The sequence below is a fragment of the Miniopterus natalensis genome, chromosome 18 (genome assembly GCF_054644295.1).
Source record: "Miniopterus natalensis isolate mMinNat1 chromosome 18, mMinNat1.hap1, whole genome shotgun sequence".
In the NCBI taxonomy this organism is placed as follows: domain Eukaryota; kingdom Metazoa; phylum Chordata; class Mammalia; order Chiroptera; family Miniopteridae; genus Miniopterus; species Miniopterus natalensis.
The window spans coordinates 24,138,354-24,162,773 of NC_142098.1; the positions used below are offsets into that span (position 1 = coordinate 24,138,354).

At 43.8% G+C, this 24,420-nt stretch overlaps 1 protein-coding gene across 1 annotated transcript in view; it reads right to left on the reverse strand.

Moving 5' to 3' along the window:
• HYDIN (HYDIN axonemal central pair apparatus protein) overlaps window positions 1-24,420 on the reverse strand; it is a 241,291-nt gene that overhangs the window by 22,504 nt on the left and 194,367 nt on the right. Inside the window, 15 exon segments of the mRNA XM_087827374.1 lie at window positions 825-1,046; window positions 1,543-1,750; window positions 2,188-2,335; window positions 4,834-4,999; window positions 6,039-6,177; window positions 6,648-6,860; window positions 8,008-8,206; window positions 9,001-9,098; window positions 11,495-11,655; window positions 14,902-15,120; window positions 17,186-17,328; window positions 18,838-19,116; window positions 19,341-19,443; window positions 22,765-22,954; window positions 23,043-23,194. Of these exon segments, the coding sequence (XP_087683500.1) occupies window positions 825-1,046; window positions 1,543-1,750; window positions 2,188-2,335; window positions 4,834-4,999; window positions 6,039-6,177; window positions 6,648-6,860; window positions 8,008-8,206; window positions 9,001-9,098; window positions 11,495-11,655; window positions 14,902-15,120; window positions 17,186-17,328; window positions 18,838-19,116; window positions 19,341-19,443; window positions 22,765-22,954; window positions 23,043-23,194 (2,640 nt within the window).

The following is a 24,420-nucleotide window of genomic DNA, read 5'->3' on the forward strand; positions in this document are numbered from 1 at the left end:
AGTGGATGACAGGATGGAAGATGTGGCACATATACACACTGGACGCCTGCTCAGCCATGAGATGGAATACTGCCATCTGCAGCGACACGCATGGGTTTCGAACTTATTCTGCCAAGTAAAATAAGTCAGCGGGGAAAGGACAGGACCCGTGCGATTTCCCGCTTCCCTGCGGCGAAAGGCCATCAGCCGTCGTCTGGCCGTCAGGATGCAGACAGAAGGCGTCCTCTCTCAGATAAGGAGTCAGAGTCTTGCTGGGAAAGTATTTTGCCTTCAGGCTCTTCCCCTTATTTCTATTCTGTAATGCAGACACAGGGTGGCAGGAGGGGTGGTCTTTTGTGACCATGAGATAACAGGAATGAGGTCAAAGGCCAATATACCAAGGGTGGAAGGGTTAATTTGGAGAGTTCTGAAAAAGTTGATTTTGATAGTTTCTGCCAGTGTTCTCATTGCTATAGAAGAGCAGTTTTTCAGAGGTCCTTCTCTGCCATCCCCGCTGATATCTCAGTTCCTTGTTTTTTCATTCAGTAAGTTATCTTGGAAAATGTTGTACATATTCTCTCTCTCTCTCTCTCTCTCTCTCTCCACCTTCCATCGATCCCCCTTATTTATTTTCATGGCTGTGTGATATACCAGTGCATGGATGCTCAGCTGCTTTTCAACTGACACTCACCAGGCACCTCGGCTGAGGCCATTAATAGACTATGGGACTATCTCCAACATGACCACTCTCCAGGAGCTTCTGGCAGGGTGGAGAAGACCAGAAACACTCAGGAGAATTACTCTCCCAGGACAGAATGCTGTCGGACAATGTTCAATGGCCTCACCTTGATTCTGAGCTCCAGGCCCTTCAAGACACATTTCTTAAACGGTTGGAAGGACAGGATGGCAGGGGCACTCTGCCCCACATCCACAGTGCCATCAGTGGGTGAAAATTCCAAGTACTGCAGCAGGGCCTTGGGGCCAGACAGCTCTGCCTGGAAGCTGAAGTTGAACTTCCCAGTGTTGATAAAGGTGAATTCACACTGGACACACTCATTCATCTCCACCTGAGAGACAGAGAACAGAGCAGTATATTGAGTGAATGCAAACCATGGCTCACTCCTCTGGGATCAGAATATGTAATGCATTGGGGAAAAATATCCCTTGGAAAATAGGCATGGAGGATGATGTTAGTGAGCTGAGTATCATTAGGTTAATGTGGCCAGATATTCCAGCAAGAGCTACTAAGTGTTGGGGGCTCCTCATATCCGAAGAGTAAGATGGCAGTTTAAATCTTAGACCTCCCTTGGTAGCCAAACATCCTTTCTGTGTGTTTAATACAAGCATTCTTCCCCTTCCCTACCGTCTCTCCACCCACTGAAAAATTAGAAGCATTCACATCAAAACCACACACGTTCTGTGGATGGAGCTGCTCCTGGCATATTTCAGTTCTCCTGGTCCCCTTGGCATTTGAAACAGAGAGGCTTAGCTAATATTCACTGGTACTGACTTTCCCAGCCAGTGTTGCAACCAAGAGAGAGCAAGGCCCTCTCACACCTTTACCTCATAGAAGTTGAGAACGGTAATCTGATTGGGAGTCAAGAGAGTGGTTGAGCCAGTCCTGTCTTTGCACTTGACCTCTGCATTCATAGTGTAGCCCTCAGCCTTGACATTCAAGGTCAAAGGTTGGGCTTTCCTTTTCACATTGCAGATCAAGTTAAAGTTGACATCTCCTTCCTGCTTTGGTGTGAAGAAAATATCAATTGGTAACCTGGTTGGGGGAGAAGACAGCAGATTAGCTGACTGGGCCACCTGTTAAGACCTGCTAAAGAATATGGGGCCAATGAGTTAGCAGAAACCTTATGAGGAAAAGGCAAAATAACTCCAAATTATGATGCATTTTGAAGGTTTTCCAGGCAAGGCAGCACACTGCTTTACGGATTCTCAAATATAGTAGCTAGCAAGGGAAAGAATATATATGAGAAAATATTGAAAACAAGGGCTTAAAATTCTCGATGCTCCATAATTCATCAGGAAAATGAACAGCAGGGAATAAGTAGGACAGAGATGGGACTGTTAACATCTAAATTTCGGAGTTGGAAGGCTATAAATGGGGCATTCTAAGGGAAACTGATTCTCTTGGCTGGCAGGCCTGGGACTCCTGCCATATTAGGTGGGTGAGTCTTGGGGGCCTTCCTATTTCTTTACCTGGACAGCGGTGGGATCCAGCCTTCCATGGGACATACGATGAGGCTATTGCTGAAACCTTCAGAAAATCGGGAGTTTTCCTGGAAGGCAAAATTGAAGCCCTGCTCCTCCCTGTTGATGATCTGCACGGTCTCCCTGGCTTCCCGGCCTGAGGAGGAAACGCCAGCCCTCAGTGGAGGCCTCCTGCCCACTCCTGAAGTATCTCGGCAGGCGCTGCTCTGTGGCCAAGAGGGCGCCTCCCTCCCAGAGATTCTCCAGCTTCTATTCTTTCCTCCCCCAAGCTCCTGGGCCTCTTTCTTCCTCTGGCTCTGCACGTGCCCTTCCTCCCCGGGCGGGATTCCGGCTCTGCCTCTAGAGCTTCGTGCCATCGATTGCCTGCTGCTGCTGGCTGGTTCCTCCACTGTCCCAGCTCTCCTGGGATTCTGGCGACACTCTTTCCCTCCTTGTCTCTTCAGACCCAGGGCCTTCCTGCTGCTGTTAACGGGCCCACCTTCCCTGGGAGGCCCCTTTGCTCTGCTCATACCTTTGTAAGTCACCCCTACGGTGAGCTCTTTACTAGACCTCGGGTAGGTCAGAAGGGTCCTGACAGGGTCCTGGCTAATAAATAGAGGTGCTTTCGCTATTTTGCTTTTTCTTACTTTCCTTGACTATTGTAGAGCATTTATTTTTCCACAAAAACTTTCGAATCATTTTCTTCAATTCTCCCCCCACCCCTGCAGTCCTTTGGGACTAAGGTTACCATATGAAGCAGATAATTTTTTAGTATCTGTCCCAAATATTGCATGGGACATGCTTATGCCGACACACTTATACTACAATTTGTTCACTGTTATCTGAAATTCAAATTTAACTATGTTTCTGTATTTTTACTTGGCAACCCTAGCTGAGATTCTAGTTGGAACTTGATTAATTTTGCATTTACTTTTGGGAGAATTGACAAATATTCAGATCTTGTTTAGGGGCATTTTAATAAGATTTTATAGTTTTCTTCATGTAGGTCCTGCGCTTTTCTTGTTATGTTGAACCTTAGATGTTATATAGGTCTTGTCAATACTAAATAGAACTTCTTTGTTTCTAAGTGCTTACCGCTAAAAGAAAGAGAAACAATTGATTTTTGCATTCTTGACTTGTATCTAGCCACTTACTAAATTATCTTGTTGATTTACCACTTGCTTTGATTTTCTCTGGCGACTCCTGAAGTTCTCTATGTCTGAAGTAATCAGCTATAGCAAAATGAGATAGTTTTGTCTCCTTTCCCCACAATGTTTATGACAACTATTTAATTTCCTTGTTTTATTGTATTTGCTAAAGTCACTGAGGAAGTGTTCAATAACAATGGTGATAAGGAGCAGCCTTGACTAATTCTCGATTTTAACTGACGTGGTTATCAGATAACATTTGCCTCTTGATTTTGGTTAACCTTCTTTATTCAAATTTTTTCCTCTAGTCCTCTTTTCCTCTTAGAGTTTTTGTTGAGAATGCCCCCCTGAATTTTAGTAATGAGTTTTCAGTATGTATCGATAAGATCACATGGTTGTTCTACTTCGAACGGTTAATGTAGTGATGATATCGAAATGCGCGGCCCTTGCATTCCTAGGTTAATTTCTGTTTGTCATGCTGTTATTATTCTTATGACATATTGCTCACTTACTTGTTGAAGACCTTACTAAACATCATAATTTCCTCCTGCTGACTTAGATGTATCAGTATGAGAAATGCATGGAAATACTACACATCAAACTGTTGACACTGGTTTTCTTTGATGGAAAGGGAAGGATAAGATAGGATGGGTGGGAAGAGATTATTAAATTTTTCCTTATACTATGCTACACTGATTGGCTTATTACTTTCATAAATAAAAATTGAAGTACTAAAACATCTTCTGGTGTTAGCTGTATTTTACATACACACACACACACACACTTAACACATCCATGTGATAGATTCACAGGGTTATAAGGGACCTGGCAGTCACTTCCTTTATTTCCGTCAGGTCTCTGCTCAAATGTCACCTTCCCACTGCCAAGTGGCACTCTTTATTCTCTCAAACCTGCTTCATTCCTCTCTAGAACACTTATGAACACCTGGCATGCTATATATTTTGCTTTTTTATTTTTTGGTAGTCTGCTTCCTGTTCCTGGAATATAACCATTATGAGGGCAGGAACTATGGCTTTATCCATTGCATCTCCAGCTCCCAGAAGAGTGCCTAGGTCATATACGGCACTTGATAATATTTGTTGAACCAAAAAAATGCATGAAAGGATGGCAGAGAAATCTGACTACTGTGGCACACACCAAGAAGCAAAGAAATTTGGGTCATGCACACGCAGGATGAGGCTGACATGAGGCACTGGAAATGAAGATGGTCAGTCCAGGCCCTAAAGGAATCTTCCAAGTAGGATCTGTAACAAGGCTCCTACATTTCCTTTGGCTATTAGTGTATGGGTTTAGAACATACATTGGATTAAGAGGTAACTATTTTGTGGCTTTGTGACAGTGAGAAAGGCCCTCAGGCATGTTTCTCAAGGGCACCAGGAAAAATCCCCACCCCAGCCAGCTCCTAGAACTCATTGTTGGGTTGGCCCCACTTCCCTCCCCTAAAGGTCAAGCCAACTCTAAATGTAAACCAACAGGGCGGCCTTACCAATGAGGAGACAACTTAAGTTGAGGTGTGACTTGTTCAGATTGACGAGAGGGTCGGAGGCTTTGCCTACCAGCAGGAAAGGGACGGTGATGTTGTGTTCGGGGACTAAGAAAGTCCAGAATGCTTCTGTGATGTTCAGATGCATAGGCATGAACTGGAAGGCAATCTGAGAAGAGAGTTTGGAACAGAGTGGTAAGAGGCACTTCTGTTTACTTACTCCATGTGCCCTTTGAGGCTTGTCGCACTGGGGTTATGACGGCTGACATTATCAGGTGACCACTGACTTTCTACCCTCTCTGAAGGGCATATAAGTCTGGCTGGACCAGAAACATCAATGTCTGTTTGCCTGTTTGCCCACAGGTCTTTCTGAGGAGGTCTACACCACCCACAGCCTCTGTTGGCTAGGCTGCCATATTTCACACCAGATCGTTGGATGGCATGTACAAATGGAGAGATTTGGATAGCAATTTGGGATTTTAACTTTTCTCGAAAAATTTAGGAGAGTTGGTAACCCTGGGCCCACTTCTCTGTGTGGTGGTCATCTACTAGAGAAGCACTGTGGCCAGCCAACTCTGGTGCCCTGCATTCCCTGTCATGGTCCCCTTGGTCTGCTTCATTCATTTGTATGACCCTCCCCAAAGGCATATGAATTTGTAATTTCTGTTTCATGGATTTATTTCTGCCTCAAAGATTCTCTGCAGGACTTACAGGGACCCACAGATCTATTTTGGCCAGTGAGTTCTTATTTCTTAAAGTCAGACCCCCTAACCTATATCACTTTGGAAACAGTAGTACTAAGACATGGGGCATGGCTCCAATGTTCTGTTTTGACCTTTGGCCTGACCAAGTGAAAACACATCTGTGTCCTTTCACTTCTGTCAATCCCTTGGACAAAAATAACACTGTTCTACAGTGTCCAGGCATTGGTGGGTGTCCAGCTCCCCTTTTCTGCTTCAATAATCTCAATTTTTCAAACTCCAAATACTAGAGATCTGCTTCTCCATGGCCAACCAAGAGAGTTCAGGTCTGTCTTGTCCATGAGGATTGCCTAACGTATACAGTAGCCACTCAAGAAATACTTGTTGATGGATGCACTGGTAGGCTGTTCTCTCTAACTGTATCTCTGGTCTACAGAACACTTACTATGCAGAGAGGGATAGAATGATTAAAGCCCTGGGCTGAGTGGTCCTCATTCACACACACACCTCGGCTTTCTTTTCAGGGTAGATGCAGCCCTTCTCTGTAAGGCATGTGAAGGCTGAAGGGTTCTGGAGACTTTCAGTTTCTTCAGAGATCCAGCGGAAGGAGTAGGTGTTAGTGGTTGGATTCAGGATTGTGAAAGTTCTGGCCGAGTGGGGAGAATCGATAGCAGAGAGTGAGAGAGGGGTTGAACATTAAGAGAAACTTTCTTAGGACTTGCCTGCCCTAGCATAGTCCAGCTATGTGGGAATCAGAACGGTTACAGATATTTTGTTACTGTAGAAATGAAAACCACATCTCATTTGGGGCTCCAAAGTATGGCTGGAGCTTTGGACTTCAGAGTAATAATGATGCCTAGGGACCTTCTGCCCTAGTGATCCTCTTGGTCAAGGTGGTGGTCAGGGATTATATTTTTATGCCTTCTAAATTTCCCCCGGTGTAAAACTAAGGAGACAGAACTCAGCTTTCTTACTGTAGCAGCTCTCTCAGTCAAACCCCAGGATGTGAAGCCTGCTCCTAGGTACCCATCTAGCTCAATTCTCTGAATCCTTCCTCCGAGTTCTATAGGGGGATTGACTTACTGAACTCAACTGATGCAAACCTAGGCAACTCACCGGATATTCTTCCCTCCTATGCCCACACTGGTGAACTCGATCACCCGGGTGTTTGGATCCAGAGCCCCACCACCAGGCCCTCGGAGATCCGGGTTGCGCCGATGACCGGTGATGTAGTCCGAGTCTTTCAGGTCAAAATGGCAGATGGGCAAGAAGCTCCGCCCTTTTGCTGACAGGACTGGGCCTTGCACTCCAGGTGGCAGGTTGGGAATCCTGAGAGGATAAGGTTATTTTTATTATTTAGTTTTCAGTTTAATCCACTGTTGCTTTCTTAGTTGGTTGGAAATGAATATTATATCAACTAAAATATGAGCTCCATGAGAGCAGAGGCTGGGTCGGTCTTGGTCAACAATATAACCTCAGTGCCTTAAACAGTACATGCTACATAGTAGGTGTTGATTAATTAACAGTTGAGTGGATGAATGCATGAATGGGCGGAGTATGAGGGGCCTGAATTCTGGTCCCTTCTGTGTACCTAAGTATGGCCTCAAGCTACTTCCTCCATCAGTGGTACAAAAAATCTCCCTGTTGTAAAATGGTTTATCCTTTGGCTCTCTCATGGCATCTAGTGGGATATGGAAAGTGATGCAGAAATCCTAAAAAAGTGTCCTGAGCTCCTAGGAGAAAGTGAACCAGATGTGAGCAGACTTCCAGCCCAGGTCCAAGTTTAGGTGCAGGAGGGTCCCTGCAGTGTGACTGTGGGGTTTCCAGGAGGCTCTTATGGCTCACATAGGTCTCTGCCACACTCAGCCATGGTTCACGGAACTCTTCTGTAAGGTGGGCATTCTCCATGGAGCTTTCCTTGGAGTGCGCACCATATCAGGGACTTTCACTGTCATGGGTTATTGATTTTCTCTAACTGGGTCTGGGCCCCATCTCTTCCTTGCTTACTATGCACTGGGTCTACCACCTCCACCTTCACCACCGCCTAATGTTTGTTGTGCTTATAATGTGCCAGGCACTGTTCTAAGCTCCACAGTGTTACGTCGTTCAGTCTTAACGATAGCTCTGCAAGGTGTGTACTGAAACCTGGTATTAGTAAAGGTACAAGGAAGCCTTCCTAAGTTCATGCTTGCTCCGGGGCTGGAATCCGTCTGGCTGCCAACTATTTTGTTGCCCAGTGGACTTTTGTATGTGGCCAGGAAGGGAGAGGTGGGCCAGAGGAAGAGTCAGAGAGAGCTGACGAGAAATACAGAAGACTACATTCTCCGGGTTCTCCTAAGGCTGGCCCCTTTGAATCTTTCTAAAGCGAAATGTGGCAATTTGGGGCCGTGGAGAGGTTGGAAAGAATAGCGGTAGTGGTGGCAGAGAAGAGGGATAGGAGCTGCAGAGCTTTGCTCTGGGGAGCACATCTCCTTACTGGCAGAAGAGATTGCTCTCGAAGTCTCCAACTTCCAATGGGGAGAATTTCACTTGGATCTTCTGAGTCTTCCCCACGGGTACAATGCCCGACATGGGCTCCACAGAGAAAGACAGTGGGGAACCTTCAGTCCAGTGGTCCATGCCACTGTCCAGAGTGCTGCCCGTGTGCTGGCTAAGCTGATCTTTTTGAGGAGAACCTGGGGGCAGACAGAGAGCCAGTGATATTCTGTATTTGCAGTGGGAGGACAGGGAGAAGGTAGCCCACTCACCGGTCCTTAGGGATCTTCTGTGGGGTCTGTGAGCTCACGTCCTCTAGCAGATATACTTAACTTTGGGCACTAGGGGTAAGGAATTGACTCTTAGATCTCACAGGTGACTTGTGAAAAATATTGCCATTAATTCCATCAAGTTTCAAATTTGTTTCCTTTTGGTCCAAGGGAGTAGGCCCAGTAGATGTCTGTGGATCTTTTGCCTCAAAAATAAAGGTTTGTGAACATAATTTTTGGAGAATCACTGTTTTAAAGTAGGAGTTCACAATCCGGGGTCCATGGATAAGGGCCCGTTTAGAAGGCCTGGGAATCTGCAATTTGAAGCGGGAGTAACGGATATTTGCCTACCAAGTGCTTCACGTGTATCAACTGCAAATTGGGGGCGGTGTGTAATTTCCTGGGGACACAGATCATAGCTTTCGTCACTTCTCCAAGGGTCTGTAATCTCCTAAAAGGTTAATATCTAGAAGAAGAGATTCCTAAGGATCTGAGAGAGGGTGCTGGCCTTGTGGGGGGCAGGGTCAGGCTCCAGGAGGGAAGAGGTTGGCTCTTGAGTTTCTCAGGCCTATTTGGCTCTGCAGACATCAGGAGGCCTCTGCTTTGCTTCTTCGTAGGTAAGCAGTGCTTGCTGCTGGAGCAGTGCTCGCTTCTGCACGAACAAGGCTCTTTGACTAACTGAGGACTCAGTTCAGACCCTGGGTTTTACCTGTCATTGCATTTACCTTGGTTATCTGGCATCGCAAAGCTGACCATCTTGGCTGTCTCTTCTGAGGTCCAGCCGAATTCCAGCTGCACACTTCCTGTATTAATCAGTTCCAACCTGCAAACAGATCAGGGGATGGATTTGAGAAATGTGCCGCAAATGAATTTTGTCTTGTGGGCACATCCATCATCTACACCGTTACTTTTTTCTCTAGGTCAAGTCACTTCGTTGTTAAGAAATTTCTTTATAAGGCAAGTTTTAAGCAATTTTATCTGAAATCATGCATTTGATGTACCAATTATACCTCCTTCCAAAACACAAAATATATACATTGCTATTGAAAGTGAAAATATCCACATGTTTATTACTAAAACCATCTTGCATACCACTGGCACCCTATGCAATGAACTCTCAGCATGCATCATGGTAATCCTGAAAAGCTCCCATGAGAGAGGCAACAAAAATCTATTTCACCCGACAGTACCTTCCTGGGGTGCAAATTCCACAGCTCCTTTCCTTCCTGAAACACTTCCCACCAGAAACACTGTCCCTGTCCTCCAGACACCATCTGACCTCTTCCTGAGATGCACTGGCTGAGACACAGACTTGTCTCAGGTCCTGAATCAGTGGAGCTTTTTCTTGCCTCAAGTTTCCCCCTGGTCTAAGACAAGAACTGGGAGACAAGCTTTTTCTGAATCACTATTAAACTTGATCATAGACACATGACAGCAGGAGGGCGAGGTCTTGATACAAGAAAATGATTGTGTTAGAGAAAGAAACACACATGCTCTCCTGGTTTTAGGGGAGTAGGTCTAGGGTGGGTTTAGGGATTACATCTCCACGATCTCATCCATGTAGACCATGAAGGTATCCCTGAAGTCAAGTGCTTTGACTCCAGGGGCTTATATTCATTGTGTGAATTTATGAGTAGCGGTCTTCATTCTAAAGGAAATTTTCATAAAGTGAAGAAATCTTAGTGGCATGGAAGAGTTTACATAAAAAGAATTCTTGGTTTAGGCAAAGGGCCAGACAGTAAGGTATTTTTGGCTTCGCGGGCCGTAGGTCTCTGCAGCAACCACTCGCTCTGCTGCTGTAGTGCAAACACAGCCACTGACGGTGCAGAAACGAATGGGCATGGATGTGAGCCAACAACCCTGCTTACAAAGATAGCTGGCGGCTGGAGCCCGTCCGCGGCCAGAGCTTGCTGACCCGCCTGAGCAGGGACGGGCGCCAGCAGAGCAGCCCGCGTCTTTCCTCGCGCCTTTGGCGCTATGCGAATTTGAGAGCACACTTGAGGTGCGCAAAACGCAAAATGAGTTGAACAAATTAGTTACTAATTTTTACCAGGTAGAACGATCAGTGGCTTACATTTTTGTTTTGTAATTCTCAAAGCTTAGTCACAGGCCTTCCCTTTCTGTCTGTGTTGCTGTCTCTGCTTAGGAGGCCTTTTCCTCCCACGTCTTCACTGGATGCCTCCTCTTCTCCAGAATTCAGCTGGGGCACCGCTTGCCTGGGAAGCCTCCCGCGACACTCTGTCTCTGCCATACTCATCTGCGTCAGGTGTTCTTACCGCCTCTACGGGGCACCATGCTGCAACCTTCAGTTCTCCGATTCCCCTCGCCCCCACCCGAGACCACGCGCTCTTTGGGAGCAGAATCCAGGGCATCCTTGTATCCCTGAGTCTGAGTGTGGGTGAAGGGGTAAGGGTAACATAACCCTTTCTCCTTTTAAGGACAGTTCTGACTTTGAATTAACTTTCTAGCTCAGTTTCCCTGGAAAACAGATGAGAACTGTCAGCTGTGTTACTAGGCAACATTGTTTATAGTAGAAAGGAGCCCTGCTTGGTACATTGCCTCTGGTCTGGAGGAATTATGATTATCTGGAGGGAAGCTATAGCTTTGGGGTTCTCTGAGCATAGTGCCTCTTGTAACTGGGCATGTCCCCTGCAGGGAGCCTGGAAGCAATACCCGTGGAGTGGTCATGAGAAATGTTAGCTTCCGTTGATCATGGGGTGGTCATGGGGTTTCTTGGCTAAGATCGATCCCATCCCCACTAGTGTGAATATTGTCTTAGCTGGCGCCTGGGGAGCCAACAAGAATAGTTCCTAGGTGGTGGTATGAATTACTGCAAGGGCTATTCCCTTTGAAGCTGATCACCGGGTGCCAGTTTCCTGGCTTATACGTTTTTCTTTTTTAAAGATTTTTTAAATTGATTTTTAGAGACAGCGGAAGGGACAGGGAAAGAGAAACATTGATGTGAGAGCGACACTGATAGGCCGCTGCCTCCTGCATGCCCCCTACTAGGGATCGAGCCTGCAACCCAGGCATGTGCCCTGACCAGGAATCAAACTGGCAACCCCTCAGTGCCCAGGAGGATGCCCAACCAACTGAGCCACACTGGCCAGGGCTTCTGGCCAAAATCTTGATTTCAAGTGTCGACTTCAACTGCTTTGTGAGTGAATGATGGGATGAAAGAACTTCTTTGATGAGTGTTGGGGGCTTTTGATGACTCACTCAAACACTCGGGTCTGGTAAACCAGTGTTTCCTTAAAGCGCACGTTGCTCGTTTGGCACTTGTATGACGCGAAGTTCACGTTGGCACTGATCTGCAGCAGCAGCTCTCTGTAGTTTTCTTCTAGTACTGAGTGAGCAGGCTCAGGGTCTGTCTCTATCACCTGTAACAAAGGCAGCCGTGTCCTCAGTGATGCAGAGCCAGCTGCGTCACAGGGGCATTGTGGGAAGTAACAGGACACTGTTCTACCAATGCAAATGGACACAACTCATACACTCGAGTTCCAGAATAAAGGATTAAGGCAAACCTAAAATAACTCGTAAATGGGAAAGGAAACGAGGAACTACTGAGGGCATTAGGACTGCACAGACATGAGTTTGGGGTCAGACGGACTCCAAGGAAGGTAGAAGAAAGGAAATCATAAAGATAAGAACAGATATTAATAAAATAGAAAATAAATCTAAAACAGAAAGGACCAACAAAACCAAAAGTTACTTGAAAATATTTTAAAAACTTTCGGTGAGATCAATCAAGAAAAGCACACACACACAAATAACCAGTATCAGAAACGAAAAGGGGGACATTATTATCAATCCTACAGATTTAAATGTATGGTAAGAAAATATTATGAGTAATTTTATGAAAATACATATAAAAACTTACCTGAAGGGCAAATTCCTAGAAAAATAATTTAATAAAATTGGCCCCAGAACAAATAAAAAAACCTGAAGAGTCCTAATACTATTAAAGAAGCCAAATGGTAGTAAAAAACTCTTAAAGACCTAAATAGAGTGACATACCTTGCTAATGGAAAGGACAAATTAATATTATAAAATTGTCAATTCTCCCTAAACTGACTTATAGATGCAATCCAATTCCAATCAATTTTCCATCAGAGTTTTCATAGTAAAGTTGACCCTTGAACAACATGGGGGTTAGAGGCACCGAACTCCATGCAATCGAAAATCCATGTATAACTTTGACTCTCCAAAACTTAACTACTAATAGCCTACTGTTGACCAGAAGCCTTACTGCTAAGATTAAAGTCAATTAACACATATTTTATATGCTATATCTATTATATACTGTATTCTTACCATAATGCAAGCTAGAGAAAAAATGTTAAGAAAAATCATAAGGAAGAGAAAATATATTAACAGTATTTACTAAAAAAAATCCATCATATATATTGTTATAAGTGGACCCACACAGTTCAAACCAGTGTTTTTCAAGGATCAACTGTACTTGGTAAATGGATTCCAAAATTATATAGAAAAATAAAGGGCCAAGAGTAACTAAACAGGACAAAACAGTATAGAAGAGGGACTTCCCTTCCAGATATCCAGGCTGATTATGAAGCTACAGAAATTAAAGCAGCGTAAAACTGGCACAGGGACAGAAAAACTGGCAATAAAGTAGACTGTAGAGACAAGAAACATTTAGGCACACGTACAATTTAGATGACAAGGGAGTCATGGCAGATCACAACGGAAGGGCTAAACAAAGCAGGGACTTGGCAAGATTAGTTATCTAGATGCGAAAATATAAAATTGGATCCTTGCCTCATACCATAAAACCCAGGTGAGTCATGGGCTTAAATATCAAAAGCAAACCTCTTAAATGTAAAAAAAAAGATAAGGGAAAAAAGTGACTATATTTCTTCCCAGTTAGGGAAGGGTTTTAAAAACAAGACACAAAAAGAAATAATTATAAAAGGAGAGATGAACATTTTTTTTTTCATGAAAAGACATATTAAAGAAAGTGAAAAGATAAGCTGAAGTTTGGTGAAGACGTTTGCAGACAAATAATAGGAACCGTAGAGTTTATAAAAAATAAAATAACTCATATAAAGGACAAGCATCGTAATTGAAAAATGGGCAAAAGGCATTTATATAAGAGATAACTTGCATGGCCAATAATGACATGAAGAAGCATTCAACTTTATTTAGCGATCGGGGAAATGCAAAGTAGGCCCCAAACAAAACTATTTTCTGTCATTTCAACGATAAAGATAAAAAAGTCTGACAACGCCGAATGTTGGAGAGAATGTAGATCAATAGGATCTCTTTGCTGTAGAGGCATAAATAGGTACAGCATTTTGGAAAACATTTGGGAGTTATCCTGGAAAGTTGAACATTCGCATATGCTGTGATTCAGCAATTCTGCTTCTGGAAATATAAACTCTTGCAAATGAATACACTGTGACGTGAACACTAATGCTCACAGAAACACTGTCCATAGCAGTGAAACCCCGAGTAACTTTTCAAAGAATGGATGGTAAATAATAAAGGAATTTTATATAGCAGTGAAATGAGTGTACTGTAGCCTCATGCAACAATATGGATAAGCACACGCAACAGCCTTAAAAAAAATAAAGTTAAAAACTACAACTAAATGTTATGCCTGTCAGAATGCATCGGTTAAAAAAGAAACAAAAGACAAAAATCAAGGGACTGAGCAAAAAAGATTCAGGATCCTGATCTCCTCTGGGGGGCAGGGGGACAGATGGCTGAGGACCACACAGGTAGGTAATCCATGTTCTCCTTCCTGTGCTGGGCGTGGGTTCATCTTTGCTTATATTATTATAAGGAATCCAACCAAGGAATACCTAAAAGAGGAGCATGCATGGGCCAGAGATGAGATTCTGTCCATAACTCATTTCATTCTGGACACCCGAGGGAAAAAGGAAACAACCCCAAGACTAGCCATGACATTTTTGAAGAAAAAGGTGGGAGGACTTGCTCAATGAAATATCAAGACTTAATCCAAAGCTCTCCCAATCAGGGAGTGTGGTTCTTGCGGTACGTGTACTATGGATGGCAGGTGGCATGCTTGGACGTTCAGTTTGTCACTTTTGAAATCAAAGTCAAGTGGAATGGCAATGGAATACTATGCAGCTATAAAAAAGAAGAATCTCTTTGACATGGCATGGATGGACCTGGAGAGTATTATGCTGAGTGAAATAAGCCAGTCAGAGAAAGACAAATAGCACATGATCTCACTTATTTGTGGAATCTAATGAACAAAATAAATTCACCAACAAAATAAGTCCTGAGGTATGGAGGTATGGAACAGACTGACATATCTGGCAGGGAGGGGGCGAGAAGAGATAAACCAAAGAACTTATATACTTATAGGCATAGCCCATGGACTCAGACAATAGTGTGGTGAAGGCCTGGGCGGGGAGTAGGAATGGGCCAAGGGGGGTAAAGTGGTGGTGGGGAGATGCGGGACACTGTAATACTGTCAATAATAAAAATATATATATATATATTTTAAAAAGGCAAGTGGAATGGGAGCTTTTTCTTTTTTCCATGAAAGAAGGAAATGATGCGACGTGACATTTGAGGGCGGTAGGCACCCAGGCCTGGCAGGCCTGGCCAGATTTGTGTTTGAAGTCCCTACTCACTTTTCGCTTTGTTGTGAAAGTCCCGGGGGTGTTTCTGGGCACGTCCACCCACTTGACTGTGCGCATGCGGTCATCCCAGTCGGACACTTGGTCCGGGGGTTGCTGAAACACGATCTTGGAGAGCTTGCACTTGATCCCCATCTTCTTCAGGGTGATGGGCACGTCTGACTTCATGGTCACCACTATGTCCTTGGCACACCCAGGGTGGAGGTGGCCAGTCTGGGGAAAATTCTGGTATTAGTATTCTTGGGATTTCAGTCTTGAGGACTCTTGCTATCTGATGGTGCCATTTTAGAGAAGGGGTAGGGCCAGAAGTTTGGCAAAAAAAAAATCACCATTCAAGCCTGATATTGTCTTAAATCTGTACAAAATCTTCTTATGTAGAAATATAATCATGAAAACAAGAGCAGCTAATATTTATCACACTGTTACTTGCTTCAGGCATGATTCTAAACCTGGATGCAATTCTACCAATCCCCCTGACAACCCTATGAGATGTATAGCTATTACCCCTACTTTACAGATAAGGAAAATTGTGACTTGCTCAAGGTCACACCATTAATAGTGGAAGAGCTGGATTCAGACCCAGGCAGTATGGCTCCAGGTACCACACTCTTAACCACCTGTGTTTCTTAATCAATATGATTTATACAAATTATGGGTGGGTGCACACAGTACATGAGTAGTTCTCACAGTGTGATCTGGTGACACTTGGGGTCTCCAAGACCTTTCAGGAGTCCACGAGGTCAAAACCATTTTCATCATAATACTAAGATGCTGACTGCCTTCATTTTCATTTTCTCATGACTATGGAATGGAGTCTTCTAGAGGTTATGTGACATATGATATAGCATTAGATTGAATGCAGAAGCAAGTATGAGAATTAGCTGTCTTCTAACCAGTCAGATATTAATGAGATTTATAAAACTGCAAAATAATGCCACTATTCCCATACAATTTTTACATTTTAAAAAATTTAGCCATTTTCATAAAAATAGTATATTTATATAACCATGTAATGGGTTTATTATTATATTTTAAAATGAATAAATAAATGCATGTTTTTAAACATCCTCAGTTTTAATTTCAAATATGGTAAATATTGATAGGTATAAACCACATAAACAAAAGCTCTTTGGGGGGGTCCTCAATCATGTTTAGAAGTGTAAAGGAGTCCTGAGGCCATAAAGGCTGAGACTTGCTGATGTGTACCAGATACATGGGAAATCCTATTTGTTCTGTAGAAGGAAATCATTTATGATTTTGCATACATAAACACACACATACAAACCTCATAGATGTATCATATATATACATATATATGTACATATATATATGATAGTCCTTTCATATTTCTGAAACTCTGCCTCCTCTAAAAGTGAATGAAGAAGAAAGCTTTGTACTTCCCAAGACCACAGATATGTGTGTATGAACGCACAAGTGTGTGTGTGGGGTGAGGGGGCAGTGTTTGTGAGTGTATCCAAATGGACTCTAAGACGCTTATCTCTGCCTGCTTTGACTAACGATTCACATCCCTTCAGGAAGCAACGCTTCCTCCTGATAGCACTCAAAGATTTAAAGGTAAGGTTCCCAACCCTCCTTGTTCTATGCCCCTAGAGTTCGGCATTTGAAGATTTGGTGGCTGAAACATTTGGAGGCAGAGGATAGATCTGTGTGTATCCAATGTCCTGGGACCTCAGAAATCAACTACCGATGGAAAACAACTCTTGGCCAGAGGCTAGGATCTGCTACCATGTTGTCTTAAGCCTTGGTCAACATTGAGCTTTGGTCAGCAATTCATAAAATGTGTCCTGTGAGATGCTAAAAGAAGGGGTTAGAAAATTCCAGGTAAAACCCAGTTAACTAGGTTTTAGTATGCTGAAGGGCACTGGGAATGTTTAAGAGAAAGATGTAACTTGAAACATTTTCTAAATCTCAGTTGTCCACAGAAACCATCACCCCTGTTTTCCCTCTAGTGAACCACTTTTGCAGGACTAATGCTTAAAGAACACATACCTAGGGGGGGTCACAGGTCTACACTCTGGGATAGGAAGGCTGGGATGTGTTTCCCTCTACCCATGGAATTCCTCAGCATCAGCCTAGCAACAGTCTTGGCAGACTCATTCCCTGCTCATAGGTCAGAGGGGGCATGAACAGTGTGTCCCCCATACTAGGTCTGAGTGAGGTCCATCCCATCCCGTGCACCCACGGGAATGGACTGACAATCAGATGGGTTTGGCTAAGGCCTAAAGGAGTCCAGGAACAGTGAATGGCTTTCACTTACCTGTGGGGAAAAGGAAACTGTAGGTAAAAGAGGCCATTCAAACCGTATCACATTCGCTTGGCTGTGGTTAGTGACTGTGAAGCTCACGCTATAGCTGTTTCCAATGTGGCAGTCCCCAAACTGAATGTGGTCCACCAGAGCAGCTAGGGGATATAAGCAGAAGGTAGTGAGTGCTCCCTGGCCTCCTCCTAGGGCTCCTGCCAGAGGGGGCAGCACCTGAAAGACATTGTGCCTCACCCCCCCTCCTCGGATGTTCTATTGGAAAAACCTAGAGTCCTGAGCTGTAAGCTTTCCCTCCTTGGGGGGGGGTCTACTTATTCATCCACTCATCCATCCATCCGTCCGTTAGTCTGTCCATCCATCCACCTTGGCCCTTACCTCCAAGAGAAAACATAGGTCCCCAAATCCATTTGTTTGCTGAAACAATATGACCAAGGGTTAGGGTTGCCAAATAAAATATGGGAGGAGTCCCTGTTAAATTTGAATTACAGATAACTATGAGTAATTTTTCATATAAATATGTCCCATGCAATATTTTGGGACACACTTAAACTAAAAAATAATTCATCACTTATCTGAAATTCACATTTAATGGGGACTCCTGAATTCTGACCTTCTAAATCTGGCAAGCCTATTAGAGGTATGCAATTTGATTTCTGAGCTAGGGTTCACTGCTGGTTCCTGCTAGACTTGTGATAAGAGAGATGTCACCCTATGGCCACAAACAGGGGTGAGGAGTGTTGGTTTTTACCCATGTTATACAGACTGCACAATGCTACATTCCAGGGCTATAATGACGCTCCTAGAAAAACTGTGAGACTGTTTTTATGACTCACTGCGTAGCAATTAGGCACATGATCAGGCACGTGTTCAGGGTGCTTAGCAAATGCTTTTTGGGGATGAAGATGAAGTAAATTTTCTCCTACCCCAAAGAGTATAGTCAACCCAGCGAAGCTGCAGCACTTGATAGACGGCAGAGCAGGGTGTCTTAAGCTTTAATATACACACGGATCACCTAGAGATTTTGCAAAAACGCAGATTCTGATTCAGTATGTCTGAGGTGCTGGGGTAGGGTCTGAAATTCCCGTTTCTAAGCAGCTCCCGGGTAATGCTGATGCTGTCGGGGTCAGTGCATTGAGTAGTGAGACTGTGGAGAATGATGCTCTGGAGGAGGCACAAGCCTACGCCCTGTCTAGTTAAACAAGCCCGCCATCTCTCTTCGAATGTCTAGGATACGTGGTTCCGATGAAACAGACAATGTCAACATAAACCAGCTAACAGATATAAACAGGGAACACTACAGGAACAGTTCTTAGCTAATCTGGAGCCTGAATTTTGAACTCTGCTTATTAGCTAAATTTGAATTTGAGCTCAAACTATAAGCCCCCTAAGGGCAGAGACTCCTGTTACTCTTTGGAACTCCAGGGCTCAGTGCAGCGCCTGTCGCAGGCACAGGGATGCTCCATAAACGTTCCCTGAGGGAACTCATGAATGAATGCAGTGACGGAGCCAGGCATGAAAGAGCACACGGTGATGAAGAGGAGATGTAGCCCTAAGTTCCCAGGAAGCTAGTTGATCTGTTATTTAAATTCCACTCTCATTTAAAATGACTCAGCAGCCAACAGTTGTCAACACCTCACTGCTTCTCCTACCTGCCACCAAGTCATCCATAGTTTTTTCCTCGGTGACCTCCGAGATATCAAAGGCCTCCTGGCTGGTGGAAGCCACCAGCCCGTGGATGTTGTCCAAAGTGATGTCGTCCTCGTAGCCTTCTCCCACCATGTGGATGACTGTGTTCTCATACTGATTGTTGATCACTGACAAATGGATGATCCCTGTCATTCTCCCAACATTTTGGGCGTGGAAAACAACGTCAAATTCAGCTGTGTCTCCAGGAGGAACCACCAGGGAGGCTGTGTGAGCTTTCTTTGCTGCAAAGAGAAGAGAAGAGTGATTTAGAAGCAATTTAAAGGAAGATGCCTCCATAAGGACCCTGATTCAAGGGAAAGCTGCCCTAGCGTGGGAATGAACATTGCTGAGAGTGGCCATTGGTGACAAGACTGGACATCGTACTCTGTCTGGTTCCCTATTGGCCCCCTAACAAAACAGTTACTGGGTCCCATTGTTCTGTAGAAGCTACTGTTCCTCAACTTACCTTTTGCCTGGGGTTTGTTTTCCTCTATGATGTAGATGTAGGAGGTAGTGGGCCTCCCTTTCAGGGAGAAGACTTCTAGTTGGTCCTGCAGGTCAACATGCAGCTGGCAGAAGGAAAGTGGAATTGAGTGTTACACTTACAAGCTGCTCATGGGTTTTGAGTCTATAGTGAGATACTGTGCTGTTTGGGAAGTACTCCAAAAAAGCAATCGTGCCTAGTGCCCAATTTTTTGTTTCTTATTAAGAGGGAGCTATAATAAACATTAGACCCAGAGAGGAAAAAGAAAATTTTGTTCAGCTCTTGTTATCCAAGTGAGGAATTGGAGGCCCCGAGAGTACAGGTGACTTTCTAGATCGCTCAGCTAAGTAGCGTCATTGTGGGGTTGCCAGGGCCTCTACTACTGACAGGTAGTTGTAAAGTATACTCTAGACTAATAAAATGGAATTGAGTATTTGTCATTCTGTGAGGGAGGGCATGAGTATGAGTTTCTAAAAACCAGTATCTCCTAGGTACTAGTGCTTTAGTTGCCTGATAGTGTCAGGTTGAGTAGCCTACCAAGATAAGAGGAGAACCAAGGTGGGCATCTGACCTACTTGGAGAAAAAGGATGTTTTCCAGTCCACTGGAGGCCATATATCTGATTTTAAAAGCTAAAATGATATATCTAATATTAGGTATGACATATCAGCAAACATTTTTAGAAGATAGTAATGCTGGCACCATCATGAGCATCATAAGCAAGATAGGGTAATATGAAAAGTGAGACACAAAGAAGGAAGAAATACTGACATCATGTAGGAAGTTTCTGAGAGAAAAACATTACATATTTAGAAATAACTTTAATAAGAAACTATATACAGGAATTACAGAAAAATATTGATAGAAAAGACCTAAATAAAAGGGTGGGAATCCTAAATGTTGCTCCTGGTGGAGAGCCTAAATACTCTAAAAGTAGAATTCTTCCCAAATAATTCATAGGATTCCTGATGAAATTTCTGTGGAACATTATGAAATGATGTCTAAAGTTAATCGGAGAGACTAGATACGCAAAAATTGTTAAGTTAGAAAAATGGGGAGTGGGTGAACTGCATGCTAAAACATTTACAACAACATAATAAGGAAACAACATGGGGTAATAGTAAGTATACTTGGACTCAAGACAACAATAAAAAAATGCAGGACAACAATAATAACAAAAATTTAAAAGCATCACAGAGCTAAGAAGATAATGAGGAGTAACCAGACCAGGATCTGGGAGAACGTGGAAATCCAGAGAGGGCAGCCTAACTTTCTGGGCTGTTCTGACCTGGGGCATTTGTCAGTCTGGAGGAGGAATGTGGGAGGCTGCACTGGTCTCTTGGTGCTAAGAGGGCAAAAGTCCTGTGAAGAACGAGAGTGCTCTGTTTGCTTTAGACTAGGACCCCAAAGGTCTGCACAATAAGACAAAAGGTAGGCTGGATATAAACCGGCTCTGCCAAGGATAGCAATCCTGCTCATCTATGTAAGCCAGAAAATCTCAAATCTCAAGCTCTAAAACCAGTTTAAGGTGGTTCCAAGTTTCTAATGGCAGGTAGAAGCGAATGAAAATTGTCTCTGAAGAAAAATAACATCATCCTTAGTCTAATTATTTAAAAATAAGTTTTCAAATATAATACCCAACACATGATCAAAGATAACCAGGCACATGAGGAGACATGATAACATGGGCAAAAATGAGCAGAAATAGCATACACCAGGAACAGATCCACAGACTCCAGATTTTGGAATTATCATGGCTATACTGCAAGATGGCTGTGATTACTATAGTCAAGAAATAAAAACTAAGTCAGACAATTTTGGCATGAAACTAGAAATCATAAAAACTGATTATGTAGATTTGAAAAACAATCTAATAGAAATTCTAGAATTAAAAAGTATGATGACATAAGAACTTAATGGAAGGTTTAATAGCAGATTAGATATAGCTAAAAGGAAAGTTAATAAACTGAAGACAGGTCAAAGAAATTATGCACAATGAAATACAGAGAAAAATGGATGGCAAATACGGTGAAATTATGTTTAATTGACCTCCCAGAAGGAGAGATGTGACAGAATAGAACAAAAGCAATATTTGAACATGTCTCGGAATTTTCCAAAACTGATTTAAGACATTAATTGCAGAATCAAGAAGCCCAGTGAATTTCAAAAGGATACATTACAAGAAATCCATACCTAGACACATAATAGTGAAACAGCAGAAAATAAATAGAGAGAGAAAATGTTAAACACAGTCAGAGGGAAAAGATTGCCTTAAAGCTGGCATCTCAGCAGTAACAATGGAAACCAGAATACACTGGAATCTCTCCCATTTGCTGAAAGAAAACAACTGCTAACCCCGAGAGTTCTACAGCCAGTAAAAAACATATTAAAAATGAAAGAGAAATAGAGATTTTCGAATAGAAATGGAGAATTCGCCACCAGCAGACATGCATTAAAGAAATGCTAATGCGTATTCCTCAGTAGATGGGAAAAGGATTTCAGGTGGAAAGTTGGAGATGCAGGAATAAAAGCGCACACACAGATGACAGCCATGTGGGTAGATCTAAATGAGTCTTAACTGTATAAACAACAATAGCAATAATAGTAATAATGTCCATAGGGTTTAGAATATATATAGAATCCAAAGCCCTCCACAAGTTGTCCCCTTACTGTACCTTCTGTTTTTCTCTCCCACTGCTCTTCTATCTGTACACTACGCTCTCATGAAGCTGGTGCTTACTAGCTCCTGTTTGCACCTTACGTTTCTCTGCTTCTCTTCTGTGCCTCTGTCTTTGCAGTTTTCTCTCTTTACCTGGGCATGCACTCACTGCCATGCCCACCAACTAAAAACCCAGCCATCTTCAATGCCACTCAAGTGGCATTTTAGAGTGAAATTTTCCTTGATCCCCCGGATGGGATCAAGGTCATTTTCAAAAGTCCTACAGTCCTTTGCATAACCCTTAAACAATTTAGCACCTTTTGGGGGTGTAAAATAAAAACATAATTTAATTGCTGAACCAGAAGTCCCTATAGATGTTACATCTCTCACCCCTAATGAGGTTTCTTTTGTTTTTCCTTATTGTAAAGGCAATGTTCATTACATAAAAAAATAAAGAAGACACCAAAAATGCCCAGAATCCCACCCACTAAGCTTGGTGTGTATCATTGTACACTGCCTCACACAGTAATTATTAGTGTACTATGTAATCTGCTTTCTGACACCCCCATGGACAGAAACCATGCCTGATTTCCCTCTGCATGTCCTATGTCTTACACAGGTTAATGGATGGGGAACATCAAAGAAGAAGTCCTTGTAAATTTGGGGTGGCAGAGACCTCGATGTCAGAAGTCTTGCTTCTGAGTGATTCCTGTCCCTTTCCACCCCACGCTTCACCCTCCAGTGGTACCTGGGCAGGGATGGAGCCGTTGTTCTTGAGGATGAGAGGTAGTTTATCTGAATGACCAAGAAGCAGCCTCTTAAAGAGGAGCAAGGGGTTTCCATATTGGTTATGGAGAATTGGCCGCACAACGGTCACTCGAGGGAGGTTCCCCTCTCCCACGATGTCAAACACGAGGCTTCGGTTCTTGGTCTGGTTGCTGCAGGGAACAGGGAGATGGAGGCCTGTCAGCCTGGCATGGCAGGAATGGCATTCCATAGAGTGTGAGGTTACTGTGGAGCTGGTACCTGGGCACGCCATCCAAGGTAGCCTCGAAGATACACTGGTAGGTCTGCATGGCCTGGGGTGTGAAGGACACCGTGGCAAAGGCATGTGAGTGACTGGCGATGTTCATCTTGTTGGGTTCCACTTCAAAAATGTCGACGATACGGGCAATGATCTGATGAAGGGGGGCAGGAACCAGCACGTGTATTAGCTACTTTGCATTGATACAAGGCTTGCTGTTTATCTCTATTGACCCTGCTGTGAAATCTCCCTCCTCTAAGCTCTGTGGCAAACGTTCCATTGCCTGCACAGTCATGGCTCTGGAAGGAGCAGTCTAGATACTCTGGGACCCATCTCTCAGCAATAACTAGCTGGACTTGGCTAGACCTGTGATCTTTGACTCAAACAGATGGACTAATCCAGATCTTGGATAGTCAGGCATCCATCTCTGTCTCTCTGTTTCTCTGAACTAAATTAAGATCCCCAGAGATCTCTGGGGGTTGCTGATGCAGAGCTGAAATGGAAGCCAGACTAGAGAATGGAACAACAGAGACAGGATGAGTGAAAACCTGTGGTCCTTGAAGGATAGACAGAGCCCCTACTGGTCTTAAAGTTGGATTTCAGGTGACAGTTCCAGTCCCACAGAGCTCTGGCTGCAGGGTGTGTCCTGACCTTGCCTGAGGTCTCTGATTCACTGGAGCAAACCTCTGCTTGGGCTGTCCTGAGCGGGTTTCTGCTCCTTGTAACTCCAAGAGCTTTACCTAGAACAGCCTTCCACAGCACTTGATCTGTTTCCGTCTTGTGGCTGTGTTTTGGGGAGGCCGTAGGAACCCCTGGCATGGCTAAAAAGGATTTTTTATTCTCCTGGGAGGCAGGTGGGATTCAAATCTGACTATCTCCTCTTGTTCTTAACCTGAGGGCACTAAGTTTCTTTGCTTTTTCCAGTGCATAGTGTGCAAACCTGGGAGGGGGAGAGCATATGTCTGCAAACCCCCTGTTAGAAACCTATCTTTGTTTAGAAATCAGGTTCCCTAACTTTTTTATGTTTTTAGTACAAAATAGGAAGAAAGCTGCCCCTTTGTGTCCCAAATAAGGTAAGAGAGTAATGACTGGATGTCACCAGGGCCCGAGGGAAGTCATAAAAGAAATTAGATGGTTTCCTAAACTCTGCCCCTCTGCAGTGGGTCACAGTCCACTGGCAATGCATGCTCTCTTCTTGACTCTAGGCTAGGCCAACCCTCTGGGTGATCTTCCCACACCCATCAACCATGCGAACAATGCCTGCTCTGGGGGCCAAGGACCTGCTGGGTCAAGATTCCACTTTGGGGCAGAGAACTGAGCAGCTGAGATAAGACTAGCACATCTGATTGGAAATTAAGGGTGAGTGAAACGGATTAATTC